Source organism: Haliotis rufescens, unplaced genomic scaffold (assembly GCF_023055435.1).
Source record: "Haliotis rufescens isolate VD_foot unplaced genomic scaffold, xgHalRufe1.0.p SCAF_16, whole genome shotgun sequence".
Lineage (NCBI taxonomy): Eukaryota > Metazoa > Mollusca > Gastropoda > Lepetellida > Haliotidae > Haliotis > Haliotis rufescens.
In genome coordinates, this window is record NW_025963846.1 from 17,258,161 (window position 1) to 17,284,045 (window position 25,885).

The window sequence follows — 25,885 nt, forward strand, 5'->3', positions numbered from 1 at the left end:
TTTTACAAAAACTGTTCTACATCAAACAACATATTCAACACAACGGTTTTTGTTTCTGATTTTAAACAGAAATAGAAAAGTATGTATACTTTATTGATATTAGTGCATAATATTTTCCCATATATACCTGACTAGGAGATCGCTCCAACACACAGGAGAGCCAATGTTTAGACTATAACACACTGATTGAGTATAGGTTTACGCCGCCTTCCTCAATATTCCAGCATTATCACGGCGGGTGACACCAGAAATGGGCTTCACCAATTGTACCCATGTGGGGAATCGAACCCGTGGCTTCGACGCGACGAGCGAACGCTTTAACCACTAGGCTACCTCACCGCCCACAACACACTGAGAGTCTGGGGCAGCATTGAGCTAAAGATCAATATTCTATGTATATGCCCAAATAATGCGTGTCCCCTTTTTTCGCATCCTCGATTATATGCAGAGACTTCTGCCTTCGTTCCATATAAGGACAAATACACATGACATCATCGCTTCGGTAGCTTCATTTCGGAAGTGACGTCAGCATCTTCAACTTTCTTAATGAGTTATACATGTAACTCCCACAGAATCTCTCGCATATTTGACTGAATAGCTATTTTTACCATCGTGTCATTCGAATCGGACTAATAAACGATAAGGGCAACGAATGGATCAAGGGTATGATTATAAAATGGAGCTACAACCCAGTGGATGATGGAGGATGTATATGTTGTATCTCCTAAGAAGTAGATTTTTAAGACTATAATATTCTCCACAAATAATGAGTCATGAAAGGCTCTTTCTACAAAACACCGGACGGTTAAATACACGATACATCAGATGAAATCAATATTTACACTGTAATACATAAATATATATACATCCTTCAGGTCTATATAATGTCGTGGAAAATTGGTCCCGCAAATATACCCCGTGCGTCTGTGTGCCTTCCTTCGCTTTTGCGTAGTTTACAGAGTTATTTACTCCACACTATATAGTGTGGGTGGTCGAAATAAATATAATATAATATATTGTATGGATTAGTAAAATTTATTTTTGGTTTTGTTGAACATAGAAAAAAATGACAGAATATGAAAAATAATATTATGACAAGTCACTGAGTTACCTCCCTTCCCCGACTGATATACGGTGAAGTTGTATTTATGAACTGAAATTACTTGGCTGGAAGAAATAATTCAAGTTGTGAAATTTCGTGATCCGAAAACGAAGTATAGAGAGTGGATGTGAAATGGGGTTTTACGTCGCGTTCAAGATTATTGCACATATATATCGACGTACGTGTGTGTGTGTGTGTGTGTGTGTGTGTGTGTGTGTGTGTGTGTGTGTGTGTGTGTGTGTCTGTCTGTCTGTCTGTTTGTACTACTGCTGAATAATGCCGAGTTTATAGTTCCACTGAGATACCATGCAGTAGTTTAACACGAATACCCCGGTTACAACAAGTACCATCTTTTAACGTCTTTTAACCTTCCGTTCTCCGGGCGGACGCTCTACCACTACATCACGGAGGCGGTCGTAAAGGAAGTACTGGTGTGTTGGTATGTTGAACATAACTCATTCCTCACGCAAAAGTTTCCATTTTTCGGGCCAGATTATGAATATGATAAGTCTTTCAATACATTGCCGTTGGTGGTGGTATTGCTAATCCCAGACATCGGCACACTTCGTGTTGGTGCACCGAACCCTTCAATAAACTGACTTTACCCAACACACAAGGAGGAATTATATTGAAGGAATGTTGTATAATAGTTGCCCTGGTAACTGCCACCATAGATTGTACTAGCACTGAATTATGATTTGGAACACAAGGCCTAATTTTCATTATCTTGTTTGTCTGTTTCTAATCACCTTTTAAAGTGACAGCAGATTAGTCGACTGTTCTAGTTTCTATTGTTTTCTGCAATTCTGGAAAAAAACACGACATCGCGAAAGTTGACATTCGGACTGATTTAGGTGTTGCTTCTGAGAGAAATTAAAAAATACAATAGGAATCAACGTACTTGTGAGATTATTTAACAAATGGAAACGGAATGAAAAAACGTGGTCAGGCGGTGACAAGAAGCAACAAAACGATTTGTTGCCTATTTATACCAATGATTAAAACATGAATACGGACGTAACGTTTCCTTGAATAAATCGCCAGTGAAATAGAGTCAGCGTTATAGTGACGGAACGTGATCTAGTAGAAATGGATCTTGTAAATTTCTCAGAAACAAGAACCTTTACAATCCTTTCGTTTGATTTACAACACTAATACTGCCATGATTTACAAGTAACTGAACGAAATAGAATCTGTAAAAGCTGCAAGCTAGACACTAACTTCATTATTTGCCATAATAACCAACAGAACATGAAACAGGTGCCTCTTCTTTGGGTAACGCGGATCGCTTTGATTTATATCGTGTTATTCGGAGTGATGTTAAACGCTGTAATCGATATCACATCAAAGAAATTCAGAAGTAATCAAATAAGTGAGAATTTCTGATTCAATTTGACTTTGATGGAAGTAGAAGAAGACGTTACCATTGTAAACACATCAATCGTGTAGATATTAGCAATGACCTTTACATTTGGATCACGTGGTTATAAAGGGTTTTTTCTACAGAAGTATCGGCTTATTGAAGACAGCGACCTAGGCATTCAGCGACGGCTTTGAAATAACATTCTCGTAGATCTTGTCATAAGCGTAGGATAAGAGAAGCCGCATCTTGAACACATATATCACAGGTATGGGTCTCTTTTTTTATTTTTAAAGATAAAACAATTAAAAAAGTTATTTGTCTAGCGTATGGTAATTAATATACTATTCACTAAAAAAATAAAAGCATATACAATTACACTTACAAAAGCTACTTTGAGGATATATATCATTGGTCTCAATCATTTTGAGACCTAAGTCAAGCTGACATTTATCAACTGAAAAACTCATTTGATTTTAAATTTGTGTGTGACGAAATCCACTCAGCGCCCTGATTAAACTTACCGAAGGATGTCTTCGACAAATATTTGATACCCCAGTCGGAGTTTTCATGTGACCCCGGCCTAACAATACGTATACGTTAGAAGTGTTGACCTTATCGTCATCAATACAAACAACATCACTAGTGACCACTTAACAACTTGAAGCTATTTACAAAACAAATAAATACAAACAGCAATAAACGTACACTTGTTTCAAACCATCACTTCATCTGATCTCGAACATCTAAACATAAAAACTCTCAGAAGATGAATGAAGTAAATAACAACATGGACAAACATGGCCCCCACAACAGCTCCGCTTGTGAGTATTGCTGCAAACGTCCCCGAGTTGTTCCAGTCGAGGATGGAGTAGATATAGGGCTCGTCCAGGTCGTTGCTGCCGCCGCAGACAGTGTAGACAACACTGAAGATGACGTACACGATGCCGAAGACGGCAGGCTGGTAGAAATGAAGTAGTCGCACCGGCATGGCCGTCACCATGAGGTTGAGGAGAATGTAGATGACGTTCATGCCGTGGGTGAGAAAGGGGAGGATGCGGTAGCCGTGGAAGTTGTTGTTGACTGCAAACAAAATTGAGTTTTTTTAAAGAAATTAAGTGTGTCAGTTAAAATTTAACGTCGCGTCAGCATTACTCCAGCCATATAGTGACTACCAAATTAATCAAAAAAGGCATGGTGGAAACTTCTTAGGCGTGACCCGCAAACACTTGACCAGCAAACACTTGACCACACACTTGACCAGACACTTGCCGTAGTGATGTACGGTATGGCCTGAAGACGAAGGGACATCTCTGTTCCCGTTAATCGTCATACACATTCCGCCCCTTTGCTATGCACTACTAGGACCGGTTTACACCCGACTACTGTACGTGGTCACGTTTCATCTACGAGATGCAAAGATATTTACTTAAATAATTATTGTATAAAAGGGTCACCATAGAAACACAAAATAAAAAATCTATTAAAAAGTGCAATCATATGCGACTGCACTACCCAAGTTCTTACAGTAGAGGGTAGTCTTGGAATTTGGGTAGCGGCGGATTGTGATGTGATCAAATGATCTATTACAAGTTTAATCTCCATATTTTCATTGTTTACATGGGAAGTACAGCGACCTATGTAAATAAACTTACAGTCGTGGAGTAGGAGCCAGTACACCAGGCTTATCTCGATCCCGATAGCGTTGCTGATGTTGGCCTGTACCCATAATGCCTTGCAGTACCATGGCATCGGTGCTTCCGCCCCTGGAACAAGTCAATGGTGTTGATTAACACTATCCGCTGAGTTCGAAATCCCAGATTCGGCCCGTATATTATCCTTGGTTTATCAGTACCTTATCAATGCATCACTTTGGGCCACTCCATTGTGGCCACCCAATCATCATTGTAATGTTGAAATGGTATACATGGTGTTCATAGGACGTATTATGTTCAGTAGAACAGCGGTGGTGGTGGTAGTTTGTTTGTTTGTTGTTTAATGCCTCACCCAACAATATTCCAGCTATGTGACGGCGGTCTGTAAATAATCAAGTCTGGTCCAGACGATCCAGTATTTGACATCCACGCAATTTGGATACGATGACATGCATCAACCAAGTCAGCGAGCCTGACCACCCGATCCCGTTAGTCGCCTCTTACGAGAAGTATAGTCGCCTTTTATTGCAAGCATGGGTTGATGAAGACTTATTCTCTACCCGGGTCAATGGTAGAAGAAGTAATAGTCGTAGTAGTTACAGTAGTGTCAGTATTATTATTATTATTATTATTATTAATAGTAGTAGTAGTAGTAGTAGTAGTAGTAGTAGTAGTAGTAGTGAGTATGGTTTTACGCCGCTTTTAGCAATATTCCATCAATATCGCAGCGGGGGACACCAGAAATGGCTTCAAACAATTTACCCATGGGGGAATCGAACCCGGGCAATTGTCGGGACGAGCGAACGCTTTAACCACTTGGCTACCTCATCACCCCGTGTAGTAGTGGCAGTAGGAGCAGAAGTAGTAGTAGTAGTAGTAGCAGTAGCAGCAGTAGCAGCAGTAACAACAGTAGAAGTAGTAGTAGAAGTATAGCAGCAGTAGGTGAGCAGTAGTAGTGTTTGTAGCTGTGAAGGTAGTAGTAGTAGTAGTAGTAGCAACAATAGTAGTAGCAGTGGTAGTAGCAACAGCAGAAACAGTAGTAGCAGTAGTAGTAGTGGTTTAAGTGTTAGCAGCAGTAGTAGTATTAGTAGTAAGAACAGCATGTTTCAATGGCAAACCTCACGAAAGTGGCCTTGTAAGCAGTGGTGCCGTTGATGAAGTGAATACCATCACAACACTATGTAGTCAGCCCCAAACCAAATACTATTCCCTTGGTATCACCTTGACTCACCTTTGAGGAAGCTCTGTTTGTTGACGTAGAAATGTAGAGAGACAATCAGATCCAAGATGGCGGAGCACGTGAGGATCAAATAACACCAATTTGTCAGAAAAATAAACCATTTAATCCTGTTTTCTTCTCGAGTGGCGTAAAATTGCGTGAGGAAACCTGATGTTGAGATGGCGGTGACGTGATATACAGCCCAGATCAGTCGCCAGATCAGGTAGATGACGGATGGACCACACTGGAAACAATCAGAGAAACATGATGGAACCTTCTTACGTCGTACGTAATTCATATAGTATTACAACAACATATCGTGGTAGCCACTTTCCCGAGTTCCTCCGAATGACAAGAGTATAGCGTTGTGCGAGTGTATCGTGTGTTCCCGGTGTTTTAAAAGTTGAATACTAGAAGTCCACAGCTGTACACGGGAGTAAGCGAGTGAGTAGGGATTAACGTCGCTTTAAACAGTATTTCAGTTATATGACGGCATGTGGGCTAGGTGGCAGGTCTCAGACGTTTGCCACTTACGAGCACGGCACGGTGCCGCCATAAGGTATCGGGTCAGTGGAGACTTGACATGGTTACACTTTAGAGTGAACATTTCCAATAAAAACCGTAAAGGGACACTGAAATCAAGTAGTGTGTTACTTTTTGTTTACATGAGTAATTATATGCATAAACACTTCTTAGGGTCCACCTTGTAATATTCTTAGGGTGGAGAAGGGGGGGGGGGGGGGGGGGAACTAGAGACAGGATATTTTTTCTCTGAGGAAAAAATATTTTATTTAAGTTTTTAGGAAACAAATTCATGTTTTCAAATAATAAATGTCTTTAAATTTGATTAGTTCGGTGTTAAGGGGTGGGAAGCAACAATATAGGAAAACCGGGCCAGAATAGATCCCCAATACAGCATGCTGGTGGTCACATGTGAATACATCAGGAAGAGAAGTTCAGGCTCTGTGAGTGAGTTGGGCTTAACGCCGCTTTGAACAGTTTTCCAGTTACATCACGGCATTCAGGCTGATTGCTTGCCGAGGATCGTTGCTTCGAAGGGTCCACTCACTCACGCGCAACGTCCTGCTAATTCTTTAGCTACATTCTTTTGTTATTTTAAAGTGTGAGAAACATACAACAATGTAGTCTCTATCAGTCATCGGGAAACAGGTGACCCAGTTCCCTCAGGCACCGCAATTTGCTATGCAGAGTTGCGTCCCTTATGCGTGCCAGAATCCGTGGGTTGGAATTCCAGATTAGCACTGTTTATGATTCTCGGTTTGTCACCACCATGTTACCCGTGTTCGCGTGTTTAATCACGGACTTAAATAGTGTCTTATGGTCCGTGGTTAACCAAAGCGTTTTCCTACGAAACCCTCTGTGAAATTTTCAAAATGTAGTTTTCCGTTCACTCACTCACTCACTCACTCACTCAAATCCCACATACCCATCCACCCACTCACATCCTCACTCACTCCCTCGCTCACTCGGTACCTATCATTTTGAAAGGTCTTGACGGTCTCACCTGGGCCCTCCCAAACATTCCAGGACTGTCATGGCCTAAGAAGAAGTTCCGGATCCGGAACTGTTCCCTTATTCTCTTCCCACAGGTCAAGGTCGCTTCATCGATCTGCCGCCATGACGGTACTTCCTTCTCGCTTGATGCTGAAACAGTAGACCTTGTGTCACCAATGTCGTTTGAAATAACGCACTCATTAAGACAGTGGACGTTCATTGCGAGCCAGAGTTTAACCGGAATTTATCCAGTGTTGTACCAGGACGTAACGCCCGGGGCTCGATACCGACAAAGACTTACCGCTTTGTAAAAAACATGTTGTTGGACTGCAAAAACAATATGCGAAACAGACACACGCGGAGACTATTTGTTTAGTCTTGTCACGAGGTATCATCACCTAAGCTACTGATAAAGACTAGATTTCGCTACACAAGACTTCACTCATGTCTTCTTTGGATACATTGTGTGTATTTTTTGTGAAAAAGAATTTTAATTTTCATTTGAGTGTATTTCCACAGGAGTGAAGTTAAATAATTTAATTCATTTACCAGGATAACGAATGAAAAATTACTAAGTTGAACCAAACGAGAAATGAAAAACTCCGCATCATCAGCAATATTTCTACGCTGTTTCCGGCGTGATTGTTTTGTTTAAGGTCTGTGTATATATATATGAACATATATTTTTTTCGAATAGAGTGTTCTCGTGGTTTGAATATTGCATGTTTTTTCACCCGTGGTTAAACATCTGAATTGAATTAAAGTAGAGAAGGGAGGGGTTGATTCTGAGTATGTGAATCGTGCCTTGTGTCGGAGTCACGGCTGCCTGATACAGCAACAGTAGAACACTGGACAGTCTGTTGTTGGGACAAAAACGCTGCAATCTATCAGGTGTTGGCCATTGAATGTCTTGGAAACATTTCTCTGAACAGAATCCCCTCCAAGCATTCACGCTGAAGTCACGTTTCTACGTCATGTTAATGCGAAAGACGATTTAAAACGAGGATATTAATAATATCCATTCAAGTCGAAAACATTCTAAATATTTATCACACATATTTCCTATGGTATATTCCTTATATGTGTATAAGTGTATAATGTAGTGTTCATCTATTGATTAATGAGGTAATTAAATCTTTTTTGGATTGTTTATTAACTCTATTCAAAATAATCTGCTTCTAAATGCATGAATCATAAATTGACCCACTGCTAATTATTACATATACAGGGAATGCCTGGCACTGTATGCTTCAATCTTTTCTGGAATATATATAAAATATTCTGCTCCTAGACAACAAAACACGTATAAATGTATTAATACTTATAATAATGATAAAATCAAACAGAGATTCTTAAATGAATATAATCTAAATATTCCGCTTCTGATTGTATGAATCAAATATTGATACAAGTATTAATTCTGATGTGAAAATGAAGTCCTAGTCCTCATATTGATATTAGGGGGCACAGGCTGAACGTTTGGGGCGCCGTAATTCCTTATTCAGAGTTAAGCCCCTTAGGCGTACCGTTCGAATTCAAAATTTGAAAAGCAATTGGGCTTCATAGTTAAGTAATGTTTTATTAAAAATGGGATTTGGCTATGTTTGGGATAATCAAAGCATTGGTAGTATTCAATATTTTATCAGAATTTATGATAAGAGCAAAATGTATTTATCAGCAAGATTGGCATGCATCCTTGTCACATGGTGCAAAAACATTCAATTACTCTATGTATAAACCTACAGTGTGTCAAGAGTATTATAATTGGTATATGTATATCCACAAGTTTCGTGTAGCTTTAGCAAAGTTTAAATGTAGTTCTCACCAACTAAAAATTGAGACTGGAAGATATGCAAATGTTCCAAGAAATGAAAGCTTGCAATGTTTGTAAAAAAGGTTTCGTTGAGGATGGGTATCATTTCTTGTTTGTATGCACGGTGCATGCCGAATTGCGTGAACAGTACATTCCAATAAACTACTATGTATTTCCCACATTACATAAATTTCTTGATGTCAAATGATAAATGTAATATCATAAGAAGTTGGCTATGTATATTTATAAGTCTATGCAATTAAGGACAAATCTGCTGATGTAAATTTTAATTATAACAATGGCTGCTGTACAACTGCTGTGACATGGGCCGATGGCCTACGTAACCTTGCTGAATAAACATTTGAATTCAAGATCCTCCCTGATTATGCTTCAAGGTGTAACTGCACTGCAAGGTGTAACTGCACGGGGGTTTCACTAAGACCTGTATCACTTCGGGCCTTCCCCAAAGTCAATCTGACAGGCCGTCATATAACTGATTTGGCGTTAAACCAAACTCACTCTATCGATATGTGGAGACGGTTTGAATTTGGAGTAGTGAGAATGTTATGCGCCCTGTGACAAAGGCATATAGCCACTTAAATAAATTGTGATCAATTTTCTAAAAGATATTTGGACAGCTGTTTGATTCATCGTACTTGTTTTTAGTGAACACACTGCCACAGCTGCCGCAGGTTGATGGGACATAGCTTGCTGGGAGATATTGTTTTATCATACACGACACGGCATTACTGCCCAACATGGCATCCAGATGTTGTGACTTGACTCCCTCCATCATATGAGAACCTGACACTCTATGTACATCTGTCACGTCCCTGGCACCACGTGACCTGACCACGTGACCTGATCACCAGACGTTGATGCACACCGGTGCACACAGCTGCATGCCACAACTATCCCCATCCTGTTGCACATGCGCACATATACTATATGTACTTCAAAAGGAAAGGACCCTGCGTCCTGTTCCTCTCATTAAACTTAATGCACGTGCAGCACAGATATGTGCCACACACTGCCTACGATCTTAACAGGTTATTAAATTAATATTCGGTTACGTTATTTTGAGTATCAGCTCACAACGAACTTGAAAAGGATATCGTTTAATCGCACTGAAAGTATACACTGAAAATTATTAGCCATGGCGTAAATAAATTGTACTCGGTGCTGTTGCATCCATGCTTTGCCGTTAGGGGTCGCTGAGGTTACAAGCATGTACTAGTGCTTGACATGTTTGACGCAGATGGACAAGAAGAGAATCATGGGATATGTATTGTCAGAGGTCACGGAGTTCACAAGGAATGTGGCGATTATAAACACACGCAATGTTTGTTGTTAATCAAGATGGGGAGAAAACAGCGTGACCTATCTGTTGAAGGTCTCGGGAAAGATGATAGCGGTTGACAGACGTGTCAGAAATATGTCGGATACTCTGAGGAGGGAAGGTCATCGACGGCGGCGCCAGTTGTGGCACCGTGTCATAGTAATGGCGAATGTCGACACTGAAATCTGACATCTAACTACGATTGCCATTCAACAAATGTGGAGTTGATTGTAGATGCAATTTCGAAAACACCCTGCAAAGTTGCGGAATCTACATGTAGTTGTTATGGAGCCTGAATGTGCATGCAGATGTTATACAGCCTGAATGTGCATGCAGTAGTTATACAGCCTAAATGTGCGTGTACGTGCTATCGAGCCTGAATGTGCATGTAGGTGTTATACAGCCTGAATGTGCATGCAGTTGTTATACAGCCTAAATGTGCGTGTACGTGCTATCGAGCCTGAATGTGCATGTAGGTGTTATACAACCTGAATGTGCATGCAGTTGTTAAACAGCCTAAATGTGCATTCAGATCTTATAAAGCCTGAATGTGCATGCAGATGTTATAGAGCCTGAATGTGCATGTACGTGTTATAGAGTCTGAATGTGCATGCATATTTTATAGAGCCTGAATGTGCATGCACGTGTTATAGAGGCAGAATGTTCATGTACGTGTTATAGAGGCAGAATGTGCATGTACGTGTTATAGAGGCAGAATGTGCATGTACGTGTTATAGAGGCAGAATGTGTATGCAGATGTTATAGAGCCTGAGTGTGCATGTACGTGTTATAGAGGCAGAATGTTCATGTACATGTTATAGAGGCAGAATGTGCATGTACGTGTTATAGAGGCAGAATGTGCATGCAGATGTTATAGAGCCTGAGTGTGCATGTACGTGTTATAGAGGCAGAATGTGCATGTACATGTTATAGAGCCAGAATGTGCATGCACCTGTTATAGAGCCAGAATGTGCATGTACATGTTAAAGAGGCAGAAGGTGCATGCACGTGTTATAGAGCCAGAACGTGCATGTACGTGTTATAGAGGCAGAATGTGCATGTACATGTTATAGAGGCAGAATGTGCATGTACGTGTTATAGAGGCAGAATGTGCATGTACGTGTTATAGAGCCAGAATGTGCATTTACTTGTTATAGAGGCAGAATGTGCATGTACGTGTTATAGAGGCAGAATGTGCATTCTCATGTTATAGAGGCAAAATGTGCATGTACGTGTTATAGAGGCAGAATGTGCATGCACGTGTTATAGAGGCAGAATGTGCATAAACATGTTATAGAGCCAGAATGTGCATAAACATGTTATAGAGGCAGAATGTGCATGTACATGTTATAGAGCCTGAATGTGCATGTACATTTTATAGAGGCAGAATGTGCATTTACTTGTAATAGAGGCAGAATGTGCATTTCGTGTTATAGAGGCAGAATGTGCATGTACGTGTTATAGAGCCAGAATGTGCATTTACTTGTAATAGAGGCAGAATGTGCATGGACCTGTTATAGAGGCAGAATGTGCATGTACATGTTATAGAGCCGGTATGTACATGTACGTGTTATAGAGCCGGTGTGCACATGTACGTGTTATAGAGCCGGAATGTACATGCACGTGCTATAGAGCCAGAACGTGCATGTACGTGTTATAGAGGCAGAATGTGCATGTACCTGTTATAGAGGCAGAATGTGCATGTACGTGTTATAGAGGCAGAATGTGCATGTACATGTTATAGAGGCAGAATGTGCATGTACATGTTATAGAGGCAGAATGTGCATGTACATGTTATAGAGGCAGAATGTGCATGTACCTGTTATAGAGGCAGAAGGTGCATGTACATGTTATAGAGGCAGAAGGTGCATGGACATGTTATAGAGGCAGAAGGTGCATGTACATGTTATAGAGCCAGAATGTGCATGTACATGTTATAGAGCCGGAATGTGCATGTACGTGTTATAGAGGCAGAATGTGCATGTACATGTTATAGAGGCAGAAGGTGCATGGACGTGTTATAGAGGCAGAATGTGCATGTACCTTTTATAGAGGCAGAATGTGCATGTACCTGTTATATGGCCAGAATGTGCATGCACCTGTTATAGAGGCAGAATGTGCATGTACATGTTATAGAGCCAGAATGTGCATGTACATGTTATAGAGCCGGAATGTGCATACTCTTGTTATATGGCCAGAATGTGCATGCTCTTGTTCTAAAATCTGAATCAACTTGTGGTCCAGTTGTCAAAGACATTGTCTGTCTCACAATCCCTGAACCTTATTATTTCCCCTTCCGCCGAGCCCTGACTGTAATGACATAACCCTAATGAAGCAAGTCTAGGTTTTCCACTGGTTTTGAATGTCCCATCCCAAGGGGCTCCTTTTCAAATTGTATGGAGTCGTTTGTTTCTGTCCAAATAATATCTTTTGCGTTACTCTAACAAAGGCGCTGCTTGTTGTGCATAGCTGAGTCCTTTAGATGTGCTAGGAACCTGTAATCGTGGTTGCCAATCACAGATGACGATTATACCTCAATGTATTCCAGCACCATACCCGTGTTCGTGGGTTTCACCAAACACCTGCATCGTTTCAGACTATTCTCATTAAGCTGACGCGTCGTGGTATAACTGAAATACTGTTCAAAGCGGCGTTAAACGCACCTCACTCCCTCGAAAGACCGTGAAATGAACGCTCATTCCAAACGTGTGTGCTGTGAACTCTACATGTATTTCCATAAATGTCCACGACTATTTCCACTTGTGGATTACGTGGGATCGCTCATTCTGGGATAGTCTCATCCTCGATATCCAAAGGCAGGAATACCTTGAGTAACACGTGACCTGAATACGTCACAGTGGAATTCCCTTCGTGCACAGAACACCAGAGTCCTAACTACCATTCAGGACTGACATTAAGCAGCGACTGGACTGAGCTCTCGATGACTACCTCAACTGACACTTTGATGGCGTTGGTATCTAGAATGAACTCCAGATTTGGATAGGATGGTATGTATTGGCATGAAGGGTTTTGTCTACAATCTGAAGATAACCAGTAGAAGGTGCCATTCCCGTCAACAACTCACCATTAACCATGCACATTCTCCCTAACCTTAAATTAACTAAATACTTCAGGAAGCTAGGCATAACACACAACCAAGAAAATATGAAGTCAAACATTCCGGTATTCTGTGTTCTCATACTGCCAGGCTTCTTCTGACATTGCTCTCCGACTGACAAGCACCGGAGAAGCTTATGTAACAAGTCGGTCACGAGGGTCGAGCCTCGTCCTTGTAGGTTCATGTATTTTATGAATGGCTACAGAAGAAGAAATAAATTCGGTCGGAAGTTTACCATCTGTTGAAGATTAATGTCGGATTATTTCTTCGCGTTCTTTAGCCTGAGGAATGATTATAACGCAACAGGGTTGTTAAAAAACTTTAAACTGGAAATGCAGCATTGAATTTCATCCGGGTCCTTTTTTGAGTTGCTGGATCTTGTGGATATAGGACACTCCCGCGCTCAGTTAACATCAAATGATTATATATCGGAAAGTCAGCTCTGTAGGTAACGCGTTTGTGTAAAAAGGACAAACGACATATTTCCTTGGTTTAAAGAGTAACTGCAGATTTTCAGACGATAATACGATACAGCTTCAAAACAAATTGGGTTCCGGTCACGTGGAACGTAGGGTAAGATGGTTAGTAAGCTGGGTCCCGGCTCTCTATGCGCGTCGTCAAGTTGCGATATAAAGAGACGGGGCCCAGCTTACATGACTTGCAAACCTTTAAAGCACGAGGCATATATCTAATCAAAACAGGCCTACATGGCCGCATTTAAAAATGAAAGTACAACAAACAAGCTGCCAATAAACCCTAAATTTCTAAACCTATAAAAACACACACACTCCTTTAAGTCTCCACCCACCCTACCCCATTTCAAAATTCCAAATTTGTTCTCCAAATTAAGTAAGCAACCCTAAAAAGCGCCACCTAGGTTGCCTCACCTTTTCGGACATACCCTTTTCAACCAAACACAAAATGGCCTGGCGGGCCCGTGCGCGAAATACGCATATGTCGGAAAGCGCACGTTAAATTCCTAATTTAAGTAAGTAAGCTTACATCGTTACAGAAAGTTCATGTTCGCAATGTCAGAGAGCTGATTTCTGATTGTCAGTACAGCATAATAGTCCAAAAAATAAATATTATTTATAAATATATCTACAATATAAAATCAAATCCACAAGGAACCAAGAACAATGTTTAATTTCAGGAAATTTAGACTTGCCAAATCATTCTAGACTTGCGTTGGGTTATTTTCTCTATTTCTTTTGTAGGGTCTGGGACACAGACTAGGCGAGGTGCTGTGGTCTTTGTAAGCTGGTCCCCGGCTCTCTATGCAAACTGCCAACGGCGGCGCACTATCTCACAAGCACCAGTTCAATACATTGGTTTCGTCACACTGTTTTGGCTTGCGTTGTGTCTGGTTTTCTTGTGATTTTAATGTGAAGCATTTGGATATATGTTTGGCATTTGATATATGTATTACATACACTGTTTCATTATCATCCGTAGTATTGTTTTATTGCATTTCAATTTTGTTTAATATCATTCTCACATTTTGCAAATTGTTCCAAAATTCAACAATAGTAACTGCACTGGCGTAGTTAAGGTACCGTGAATAAACACTTGATGGCTATTTGTAAACTAAGGTATTTCGAGACAGGCTCTACCGATTTTACATAATGTCTGTTGGATTGAGGTTTATATTCTTACATAACACTACATACACTACATACCCCATGAATCTTCTCCAATTTAATTAACAAAATAATGTTGGTCTAAACAAAATTAATCTGTTCAACACCAAGTTAGTATGGAGATGACATAAAGTTTGAAATAGGAAATGTCTCAAATATCTAAAATTGTAGTCCTTCGTGCTCCCACCTGTGCTGAGGAGACTGTCACTTTCTAGCCACCATTAACGTAGTTTGGTGTATTTCTACATTTCTACATTGTTATATTAATGTTCTACCAAGTCCGTTGTAAGTCCTGGTGGTATATGTGCTATGTAAGTGCCAGTGAATTTGATTTTCACACCTCATGCCCATTGATTTGCACTTCACTTAAACATGTTTAAATTCTAAACATTATCTTCGATAGGCACTCACTAAGCAACCACCTTGTGTTGTGTAAACATCATGATATATATATTAAATATATGTATGTATGTATGTATGTATGTGTGTGTGTGTGTGTGTGTGTGTGTGTGTGTGTGTGTGTGTGTGTGTGTGTGTGTGTGTGTGTGTGTGTGTGTGTGTGTGTGTGTGTGTGTGTGTGTGTGTGTGTGTGTGTGTGTGTGTGTGTGTGTGTGTATGTATGTATGTATGCACTTACTAAGCATGCACCTGATGAAGTAGCTCTGAAACGTCATTCAAAGAATAAAAGAAGTTGCTATCCATAAAATGTGTCATGTATTCAAATTCTAAACATGTTTCAAATTAAATTATTACGATAAACAGAGACCATAACATCCATGTTATGGTTTCTTGGTTAATACACAATGATTTGTTTTATGTCTGCTGGTATGGTTTCGTGTTCACTGAGCTACTCGAACTGTCGAGTGTCGGGAGCCCTGTCAACAACACATTAAGAGTCAGACAGTCATATCATGCAGTGAAGACAAGATTCATAGAAAAAAAGCCAATTCTACAATGAATTTGGAAATTACTCGATTTTGATTGGTCAATCAGAGGTTATCAAATAAACAAAACTCCTCTGATTGGAACAGCGGATTTGACGGCCAAATCACCAAGGAAGATAACATTGAGGGCTAAACATACTTAGTTTTCAATGTAGAGCAAGGATACCTGCGCTAAATTTAATTTCGAACCGAAAGGGTAGTGTGAGGTTTCAAATGTACAATTTACTCCCTTGAAGAGAGTTGAAGTTGAGCTTAAGTTGATGAAGAGATGGGAGGAGAGAGATACGGGAGAGAAAGGGAGAGACAGGATGGAACTGATACCCCTATGGATGTCCTCACGTCGTAGAATACGCCCAGTACGTTGTGGGACCACGTTGGTACAGAACCCTAGACTAACATTTAGTCTCTGAAATCTTATATTACACAATATCCTTCTTGACTCTAAAAAACAAAACAATTCTCTATGCTGATTTCAGTGTGGAATAGAGCTAGCTTGAGATGGCTAGACTTGCTTTTGTATGCATTTCTAGATTATTATTTTTTCATAACATAACTATATTCCACGGTCATGGTGCAGGACTAACAGAACCCCTGTGGCTATGAATACTATTAGGGACGTTGTATCGAAAGCTGAAGCTGAACTCGTGTCACACTAAGCATAATATTACATTATTGTTTTAGTGGGCAAGCCTCAGTCGGAATCCGTCAACTGGAAATGTGTTTTGTTTAAGACTAATGGACTTAAATGATAAAACAGTGACCAGCTACCCATCAGCGTCGGAGATCTCCTCACAGTTGCTATCACAAAATATACTCCCTGTCTGTTTGGACGAGAATTTGAAAAAATAAACACAGCCCAAACGCAAAACACATTAACTGGTCGCGGCGATTTTTTAAGCCAGAGAAACCAAAATCTACTCACGTTTTGTGCAACAAGCTACAGAAAAAGGATCTTAAGAACATTAATTAAAAACCTGTCAAGCTTTCTAGGTCAAGCGTTGTATGCGTGTGGTTCCAAGGTCGTCCAGTTTCAGAGACTAAAGAACATTACAGTCAAACAGGGTTGGGTATATATCTTCTCATAAACTTCAGAACTGCCATTTGTGATTGCGGCGTTAGATCTTACATTGGAAGATTTGCACGAGATTCACGTTTTACAATCATATGTAGGACAGATAAACAACCTTTTTTATCATGTTACACATATGTTTTTGAAGGATAGTTTACAAAACCTTTGGAATTGTAAAGTTGGATAACATTGAAAGCGAGACGGTAGTCACCGCCGGGCTGATAAGCTACATTCAACATTCCATGCATGGAGACTCAACTTCCACTATATCATGATACGGCTCGGGGAGGCGGGAGAAGATGGGAGGGGGCAAGGAAAGGGGGCGAGGGCCTTGATTACACGCGACATTGCAGATACAAGTGATAAAATTCTCATATGTGTGATAAGCTTGGTAGTGAATTAAGAGATGTGAGACAGGTCATGTGTATAAGCTGCAGGGGAAAATGGTGGGTCTATGCTCAATTTAATTTACAGATATCGTGTGTGTTAAAGGGTTTAAAGTAAGTTGTAGACATTAGGTTTTTTTCTGTGTTATATATACGAAAATCTAGTAATATGAATGTCCGTGCTCTTATCATTGAATAATTCTGTCGTGTGTGTGTGGTGAGGGATGGAGTCTAGTTGGCGGCAAGGAGGGCGAGGTGGAGGAAGAGAGGAGGAAGACGGGGAAGGGGGCGATATAGAAAGAGAGAGGGGAAAACAGGGGGAGACAGTGAGGGGGGGGGGGGGGGACATAGATAGAAGGGATGAAAGAGTGAGATGAAGAGATAAGGAGAGGAGAGGAAAGAGAGAAAGACTGAGACTAAACGTCGGTTAGAGAAGGAAGAAAAGTAATGAGAGATCGAGATCTTGAAAGACATGTTGATACAAGTCTTAATACAGAATGCGGAAAAAAGAAAAATACATGAAATTGAACAGTGAAGGAATGAGATTATAGTTGTCTAATTCCTTTTATCGCTTCATACATGTTTCACATCTGCATACGCTCAATAAATAGAAACTCATGTGGGATTCGAACCAAGTCTGAGGCAACCAGTGTCATTGGCCAAACATTGAAAACCTTAGTCACGGTAATTTACCGATGTTAATGAATTAATAACCATTCAGATGATAAATGGTGAGTTCTATTATACATGTATGTTGCATAGACAGACTTTGTTTAAAATTTCAACTCCTCGAGAATTGTGCTTTCTCGTTAGTTTAAAAGAATACTTTTTTTTCCATTACATAATAATATATGCTTTGCTTTTTGACGTTTTTAACAAATTCAACCTCCTTCGAGCACAGGACTTTCATGGACCAAACCATCCTTCAGGCACAAATATGCACGAAATTTCGCGAGAGAGTCATGTGCTCAGAATGACAGACATATCCATGTACAATTTGAACACTTAAGTTCTTTTTTCTTTCTTTTTTAAAAGTAATAAAGTATTTGTTCAGCGACGACACGCTTGAAGTTGCATGATGCCTTCACGACACATGACAAGATGTACAGCCATTATCATTAACTCGTCCACCCCTGAAGAGCCGGGGTGGACTCATTCTTCATTCATTATAAGCCTTCAGCAACCCATGCTTGTGGTGAGAGGCGACTAACGGGATCGGGTGAGTCTGTCTCTCAGACCCTGATACAAATATATCAAATACATCCCATGCAAGACTATAATGTTTGGCTAGAAAATGAAGAGAGTCTCTTGGCTCCCTTTTATTATATTTTTATTAAGATAATTAAACAACTGTTTTTTCTGTACGATATATTCATTTCAGAGACTAGATGCAGAGACCATATACCGATATATGGTCTCTGCTAGATGTTAGTCTAGGGATCGGGTGGTCAGGCTCTCTGACTTGGTTTGGTTGATGCATGCTATCGTATTCCAATTGCGGAGATCAACGTTCGGGATGTCAATCACTGGATTGTCTGGTCAAGACTCGATTATTTACAGACCGCCGTCATATCACGGGCAGGAGTATTGCTGTGTGCGGCGTTACTAGAAAACTAACAAACATTAAGTAATCAGCTCCTTTTGATTTGTGTCAAGAAAATGTTTCATCATTTGCCTTAATTTTAATTATTTGACAATTCATTAAAAAGTAGCAAAATAGTAAGAAGGATTTGGACGACTATTTTGTGGAGTGAAGCTGTCGCGCTGATGATAGATAGAAGGGTGGACTATATGCTGTCGTGCAGTTCGGTACATTATGAGACATGTGTGTGTGTGTGTGTGTGTGTGTGTGTGTGTGTGTGTGTGTGTGTGTGTGTGTGTGTGTGTGTGTGTGTGTGTGTGTGTGTGTGTGTGTGTGTGTGTGTGTGTGTGTGTGTGTGTGTGTGTATAGGGGCGTGGATATATTGCCATGCAGCTTATCGAAACCAAGAGCGTCGTTGGCTTCTATAAGCCATGCCTACATGTGGATAATGTCCTTCTGAGCACTGCGACATCATCGACGCTATCTCCTCCCGAAGCGACACTAACCACACAACAACCTAACTTCACACCAATCTAGTACCATGAATGTTCACAGTTCTCATTCAAGCGGGAGGGAAACACAGCAGCCTTTCAAACTAACTGTATCAGTCATGTCATTGCTGTTATCAAGTTGTGACCGTTATATACACTGAATAATATAGTCAGTGATAATACATATCCATAACGGTATATTTAATTTTCGCACGAACATGACGTGCTTTTTATCTGCGAACCCATTCAGGGGTAGGAGGTTGATTGAGATCGCTGATCATAACCATGTGTCGCCGGCAGGAGACGGGCTATCGTCCTCCAGACCGGTTAGAGTCGGCTCGCCAGGAACCACTTTCGCGAAGAAGGACGAGCGTAATCGCAGCATCCTGTAATGTGTTCGTTTAAACACACGCCAATCATGCACTATGTGGTCTTTAACCCATATGACCTCATTCACGTTTGTTACAGCAATTGAAATCTAAAGTACACACACGTACGTATCGTTTGGATGGAACACGGATATTAACGCTTAGCTCAATACCGCTGAATTAAAGTATTGAAGTGAATTGTAAAGCACTTGGATAAAATGCATGGTTATTCTACTTACACTTGACATTATATTGGTCGTGTGGGTCCGGGGTAGAAAGTGTCCCCAGAACCCCATAGCTAGTCCAGGAGGCGACTTACTAGGGGGCCCGTGGGGTTTCCGGTTTAGAATTGGTCCCAAGCAACCTATGCTGGTCGTTAGAAGCGACTTAATGGGTTTGGTGATCAGGCTCTGTGACTTGGTTGATAGCGTGTCAAAGCACCCCGACAGCGTGGATGGTTGGTCATACATAATATGAATCACTGGAGTGTCTGGTCCAGCTGGAATTGTGCTGAGTGCGGCGTTAAACAACACACACACACACACACGCACGAACGCACGCACGCACGCACGCGCGCGCGCACGCACACACACACATACACACATACACACACGAGGTGATATGTTGAGAAGATATTTTCACCTCGGATACTATAAAGATGTGTTTGTTTATTGTTTAACGCCTAACTCATCAATATTCCAGCTATATGACGGCGGTCTGTAAATTATCCAGTCTGGACCAGACATTCCAGTGATTGACATCATGAACATCGATATAAAATGTGACTATCTTCGCGTTGTGAAATGTTGGGAGTGTGTTGACAGTATTTTATTTAAGATGTAGTTGTAGTATCAACAGTGTTCTGCTTGGCAAAGTATGAGTCAAGAAAGCTACAATTGAGGTGCTGAAAGCCCCTGATATATTTCTATAGGATCGGCAAATACACTACTCAATCTATTACAGGGATACTTATGACAGGAATCCTCTTGAACTTGCATATCTGTATTACTCGACAAAGTATGTTGATCTGAAAGTTAATATCTAAATTGCAGTACACTGTAAAAAATGTGTTTAGATCCTAAATACAAACCCCGCAAGCGCACACACACACACACACACACACACACACACACACACACACACACACACACACACACACACACACACACACACACACACACACACACACACACACACACACACACACACACACACACACACCACCCTTGAAATTCATTATAAGTAATTTAAAAAAAGGTGTGCATTCTATATTTAATTAGCGTTTAATGGGATACAGAACTGTGTGCGTGTGTGTGTTGTGAGTGTGTGCGGGGTGGGGATGGAGTTAAAAAGCTATTTTAGCAGTATAAATGGATTAATTTCGGGCCGGGGGAGTGGCAGGAGCTAAAAATGTTCAGGACCTATAGTAGTAACCAGATATACTTTCGTTGTCAACTTATACATCAACACATTTATCAACATAGAGTTTTAAACCTCGGCGGCGTTCGAACCTGCAACGTCTGGCTTTGTCGTCCTTCACGCTACCACCTGTGCTACGGAGACTGTTGTCCTTCACGCTACCACCTGTGCTACGGAGACTGTTGTCCTTCACGCTACCACCTGTGCTACGGAGACTGTTGTCCTTCACGCTACCACCTGTGCTACGGAGACTGTCGTCCTTCACGCTACCACCTGTGCTACGGAGACTGTTGTCATTCACGCTACCACCTGTGCTACGGAGACTGTTGTCCTTCACGCTACCACCTGTGCTACGGAGACTGTTGTCCTTCACGCTACCACCTGTGCTACGGAGACTGTCGTTCTTCACGCTACCACCTGTGCTACGGAGACTGTCGTCCTTCACGCTACCACCTGTGCTACGGAGACTGTCGTCCTTCACGCTACCACCTGTGCTACGGAGACTGTCGTCCTTCACGCTACCACCTGTGCTACGGAGACTGTCGTCCTTCACGCTACCACCTGTGCTACGGAGACTGTTGTCCTTCACGCTACCACCTGTGCCACGGAGACTGTCGTCCTTCACGCTACCACCTTTGCTACGGAGACTGTCGTCCTTCACGCTACCACCTGTGCTACGGAGACTGTCGTCCTTCACGCTACCATCTGTGCTACGGAGACTGTTGTCCTTCACGCTACCACCTGTGCTACGGAGACTGTCGTCCTTCACGCTACCACCTGTGCTACGGAGACTGTCGTCCTTCACGCTACCACCTGTGCTACGGAGACTGTCGTCCTTCACGCTACCACCTGTGCTACGGAGACTGTCGTCCTTCACGCTACCACCTGTGCTACGGAGACTGTTGTCCTGACAATTTAAGTGTCACTTTTCATAGTCACCAGTAACCGAGTTTTGTCAAGTTGTACATATTAATATCAAATTAATATTGTAAGTCCTGGTTGTATTTGTGTTATGCAAGTGCCCGTGAATCTGATTTGCACATCTAATTTCAATATATATTATACATCTTATCCATATTTGACTTATTGCCGAATGGTATGCACTTTATTGAAACATGTTTATATTCTAAACATGTTTTAACATGTTTAAATTCTGAGCATGTTTCAAATATAACCATGTTCAAATACGTTTAACATCTAAATATGTTTTAACGTGTTTTAATTCAAATAATATTTACATTATGTTGTGATTAGGTGATATTTAGGCTGTAGGCGATAGCTCATTTCATGTGTTTAGACCTAAATGTGTTCAGATAGAGCACACCAAATGTGTATTCCGTTCAGGATTTAAACACATTCCTAATCATGTTTAGATCTGAACCTTGTCTGTCCTTACCTTGTCCGTGTTGACATCCTAAACACAATTATTTCCCAGTGTAAACGTGGACAGGTAAACATGTTCTAATATCTACCAGAATGCATCGTAAGTTACTCGTTACTCCAGTTGTAATTCAGTGTGGGCCTGTTGGACGTGGAGGGGCGGGTGTGGTTTTGATGGCTCTATGGCCTTGTTATTCGTCTTTTTAACTTTGGTCTCGTTTGGGAGTTTTCTATTTTGTTTATTTATTCTTCTAAAAGTTCAATTAACTAAGATCATTTTTAATTTAATAATTTATTTTTATTTATTCATTTGATTATTTCTTGTTCTTAAAATTATCATTATTTTATTTTGTACCTATTGTTGTTGTAGGGCCTTGTAGGTTCAACAAGTAGTTGAGGATAATTGGATGTCTTTGCCATATCAATTATTCTGCAAATGACTTTATAAAGCACCTTCCTAGTTTGTCATTTTGAAATCCAGTGCGTCTGTTAAAATGAAAAATAGCATTAAATAAAGAGTACCTACATTGTTAATGCACGTGCTCTGATGCCACAATGTCCGAATCGTCCCTTGTCATAAGCAATGATCGCCATCAGCATGACAGGCACAAATAAAGCCTAGCCACTGCATGAAAAACATGCTGATTCTGTTAATAATGGGAGGCACCGGGACTCCAATGTGTTGAACTGAAAATGTCGAGCTGAAGTTAGAGGCGATTTATTTATAGTTCAAACAGTTAGCCAACTGCCGCAAAAATATGGAATCTCACTCAGCAAACAATGAGTGATAATTTCAAGCACATGTATATTGGCCTCCAACTTGAAGCAGTTCTACCCTTCTGTAACGTAATGGCGTGTACCCTACAGTGACGCCCACCTTATTAACAATGGGCTTCGGGCAAAACCACATTTATTTTTCCAATCAGGGAACTCTTGAACATATAAGAGCAAAAGAGTATAAACTAGTCCAATTATACAAAAAACCGCCGTTTTTTTCATTGTGCATGCTCCATAGAGAATCTTGTCGCGCATGTGCAAACAATCACATTTGTGCCATTTCGCCCAGCGAGGGGCGCAGTATATTTATGTTTTGACTACTTCCCACGGGCTTCTTGGATTAAAGTTTATATGTAAGGCGAGCTGCCCGGTTGTTGTCTTGTATTCAACATGTCGGAAACTGTTTATCTTGAGAGCTTTGAAGCACATCAAGTATTGTACAGAAGGCATCAGTGTTATGTAATCGCGTCCCGAGACAAGTGCGCGCCAGCTATTGGATATCTCTGCGTTGTCAGGGGAAACCATAATCTTTATCAGTTCCAGCAAACTGTTCATATGATATTCTTACATTTATGCTGTAATTAAGACTTTAATTTGAAGATATTAAATCACCGTATGGCTAAAAGTTGATAATTAAGCAGGAGCCTTATATATATATACTTGCTGTAAAACTGCAGGTTTAGCATTTCCGAGTTTTCGTGCAGCGGTCTCGTAAATCAGTAATTAACTAAATGCTTTACGGAGTTTTGCTGTTGCTAGGCTGTTGAAAATATGCATACCCCAAGATACATACGTTTCTCAGATTCAAAGGGAATAAAGAATATATTATTTAAATCAATATTGGTCCTTGGAATAATGCATGTATGATAACATTGCTGTGATAATATTGTTATTGTTATGGTGGGTCTTTCTTTAAGTAGGTGAAGTAAATAAAACATAAGTTCAACTTAAAACTAATTTCTCATGGGAATATAACACTGATGGAGTAATATAATATGTATTGTGAAACATTCTGAAATAATACGATAAAACCGATAACGTGAGAACACTTATTTATGTTTAAAAAATAGGGTAAAGAGGAACACGACTTTTCCAGATCTATAATAAACAAAACACATCTGCGAAAACACGAACCTTTTTTAATTAAACATGTTTGTGCAGGATCGGAAATCCGTGTCTAAACTAACCATACAACTGCAGTAGTCCAGACATATGGACGGCAGTTGGATGGAGGATAGCCCCCGATACACTGGGAACAGATGACAGTTAGACATATGATACCACCAGATACTCTGGAAACAATCGACGGACAGGACAACAGACATGCATTCGTATACTCACAGTTGGAGTTGATTCTCCCATAGGACGCGTGCGCCATCGTGATAATGTTGCAGTTGCGACGTTGTCTGTGCCTTGAGTACTGCCGTCCCCGACGGTAGCGTTAGCACCTCCGAGAACGCTGTTTTCCTATGTCGTATGGAAATGCAAAAACGTTGTTCAGGTGTTTAGACGTTGCCGTTGCCGAATCACTGGCACTTTTTGCGGTCTCTGTGGCGTTGGTCTGGCTATTTGTAGCGTCGTCGTAGGAGTCGCTGACACTGTAGTAGATTATCACGCCTCCGTCTCAGCACAGTGGGCGTGTCGTACCTGGAGGAACCTGCACGCCGATGGTCCTGACAGAGACGCTGTCGTAATTACAGACGTTGTGATTGAACGTCGTCGTTGCAGAAGTTAGCACCTCAAAATTGCCATCACCTCTCTGTGCCTTGATTGTACGATTGCGATGACAGTCGATTTGGATGAAAAAGAACTTTCAAAAACAAACGCTTGAGTATCGATTTTTGAAGTTGTTGCTTCTTACAATGAACACATCCGTCGCCGATGCTGCTCAATTGTCTGATTATTGTCTTACAAATCTGATTACCCTTTAGCTTTCCCTTCAACCCAGAGATTACTCTCACTGCGTTCCTGCCGTCACGCTCAATTAAATCTCCAACAAAAAATAACAATCCACGTAAAACCTGTCGTCTCCAGTAACAGTTGTGCAAACGTCGTTCAACACCTTGACCCTCCTGCGCGAATTCGCCGGCCGTTCCAGACGCTGTCTGTCAAAGTCTGCCTGTCACCACGAGCGCTCCAAGTAATGACTCCGTGTTATCTGAGCGACGCTTGGCGAGACCCGAGTCATACGTCTTGAAGAAATCAGCTGCTGAAGTTTACTTGCCGTGATATGACGATGAAACCTGACCCAATGTTAGGAAAGGCTCTTTCTGGGTCAGAGTTCCAGGCGGCAGGCGGAGCTATGACCAGGATTCGCTGCCAACCCTCCTCTTCAAACGCCACTCTATGCTCCAGTGAAGAACGCGTCAAAAACGCACATGTTCAAATCGACAAATACTATGTTCGGGAAATCAAAAAGCAAATTGAATTTCAAAAGCAGCTGTCCCGAGTGTCTCCGATCCCCAGTTTCTCATGATCTCTCTTGACATAAATTAGCCAGGAGGGCGGATTTCTACTTCTCATATATTTTTCCATCCAGGATTGTATTTGTTTACATATGCGTATTTTCAAAATAAATGGCGCTGATATTCCTTTCTTCTCCTTTGAAAATAATACCATTGACCTTCAGAACTTACATGTTGGTCAGAACAAAGGTTCATTATCTTGCCCCGGGACCATGTGACTCTCGTGAGGTCACGTGTCCTTAT

The 25,885-nt window shown here is 41.0% G+C and overlaps 1 protein-coding gene across 1 annotated transcript; it reads right to left on the reverse strand.

Moving 5' to 3' along the window:
- Positions 1-1,397: 1,397 nt before the first annotated feature.
- Positions 1,398-25,612, reverse strand: LOC124121162 (protein rolling stone-like). Its single transcript, XM_046484152.2, has 5 exons — positions 24,519-25,612; positions 6,862-7,001; positions 5,349-5,580; positions 4,118-4,228; positions 1,398-3,545 (listed from the first exon to the last, which is right to left on the reverse strand). The coding sequence occupies exons 1-5, from the start codon at positions 24,553-24,555 to the stop codon at positions 3,178-3,180; spliced, it is 888 nt and encodes a 295-aa protein (XP_046340108.2). The 5' UTR covers positions 24,556-25,612; the 3' UTR covers positions 1,398-3,177.
- Between the last annotated feature and the right edge of the window lie 273 nt (positions 25,613-25,885).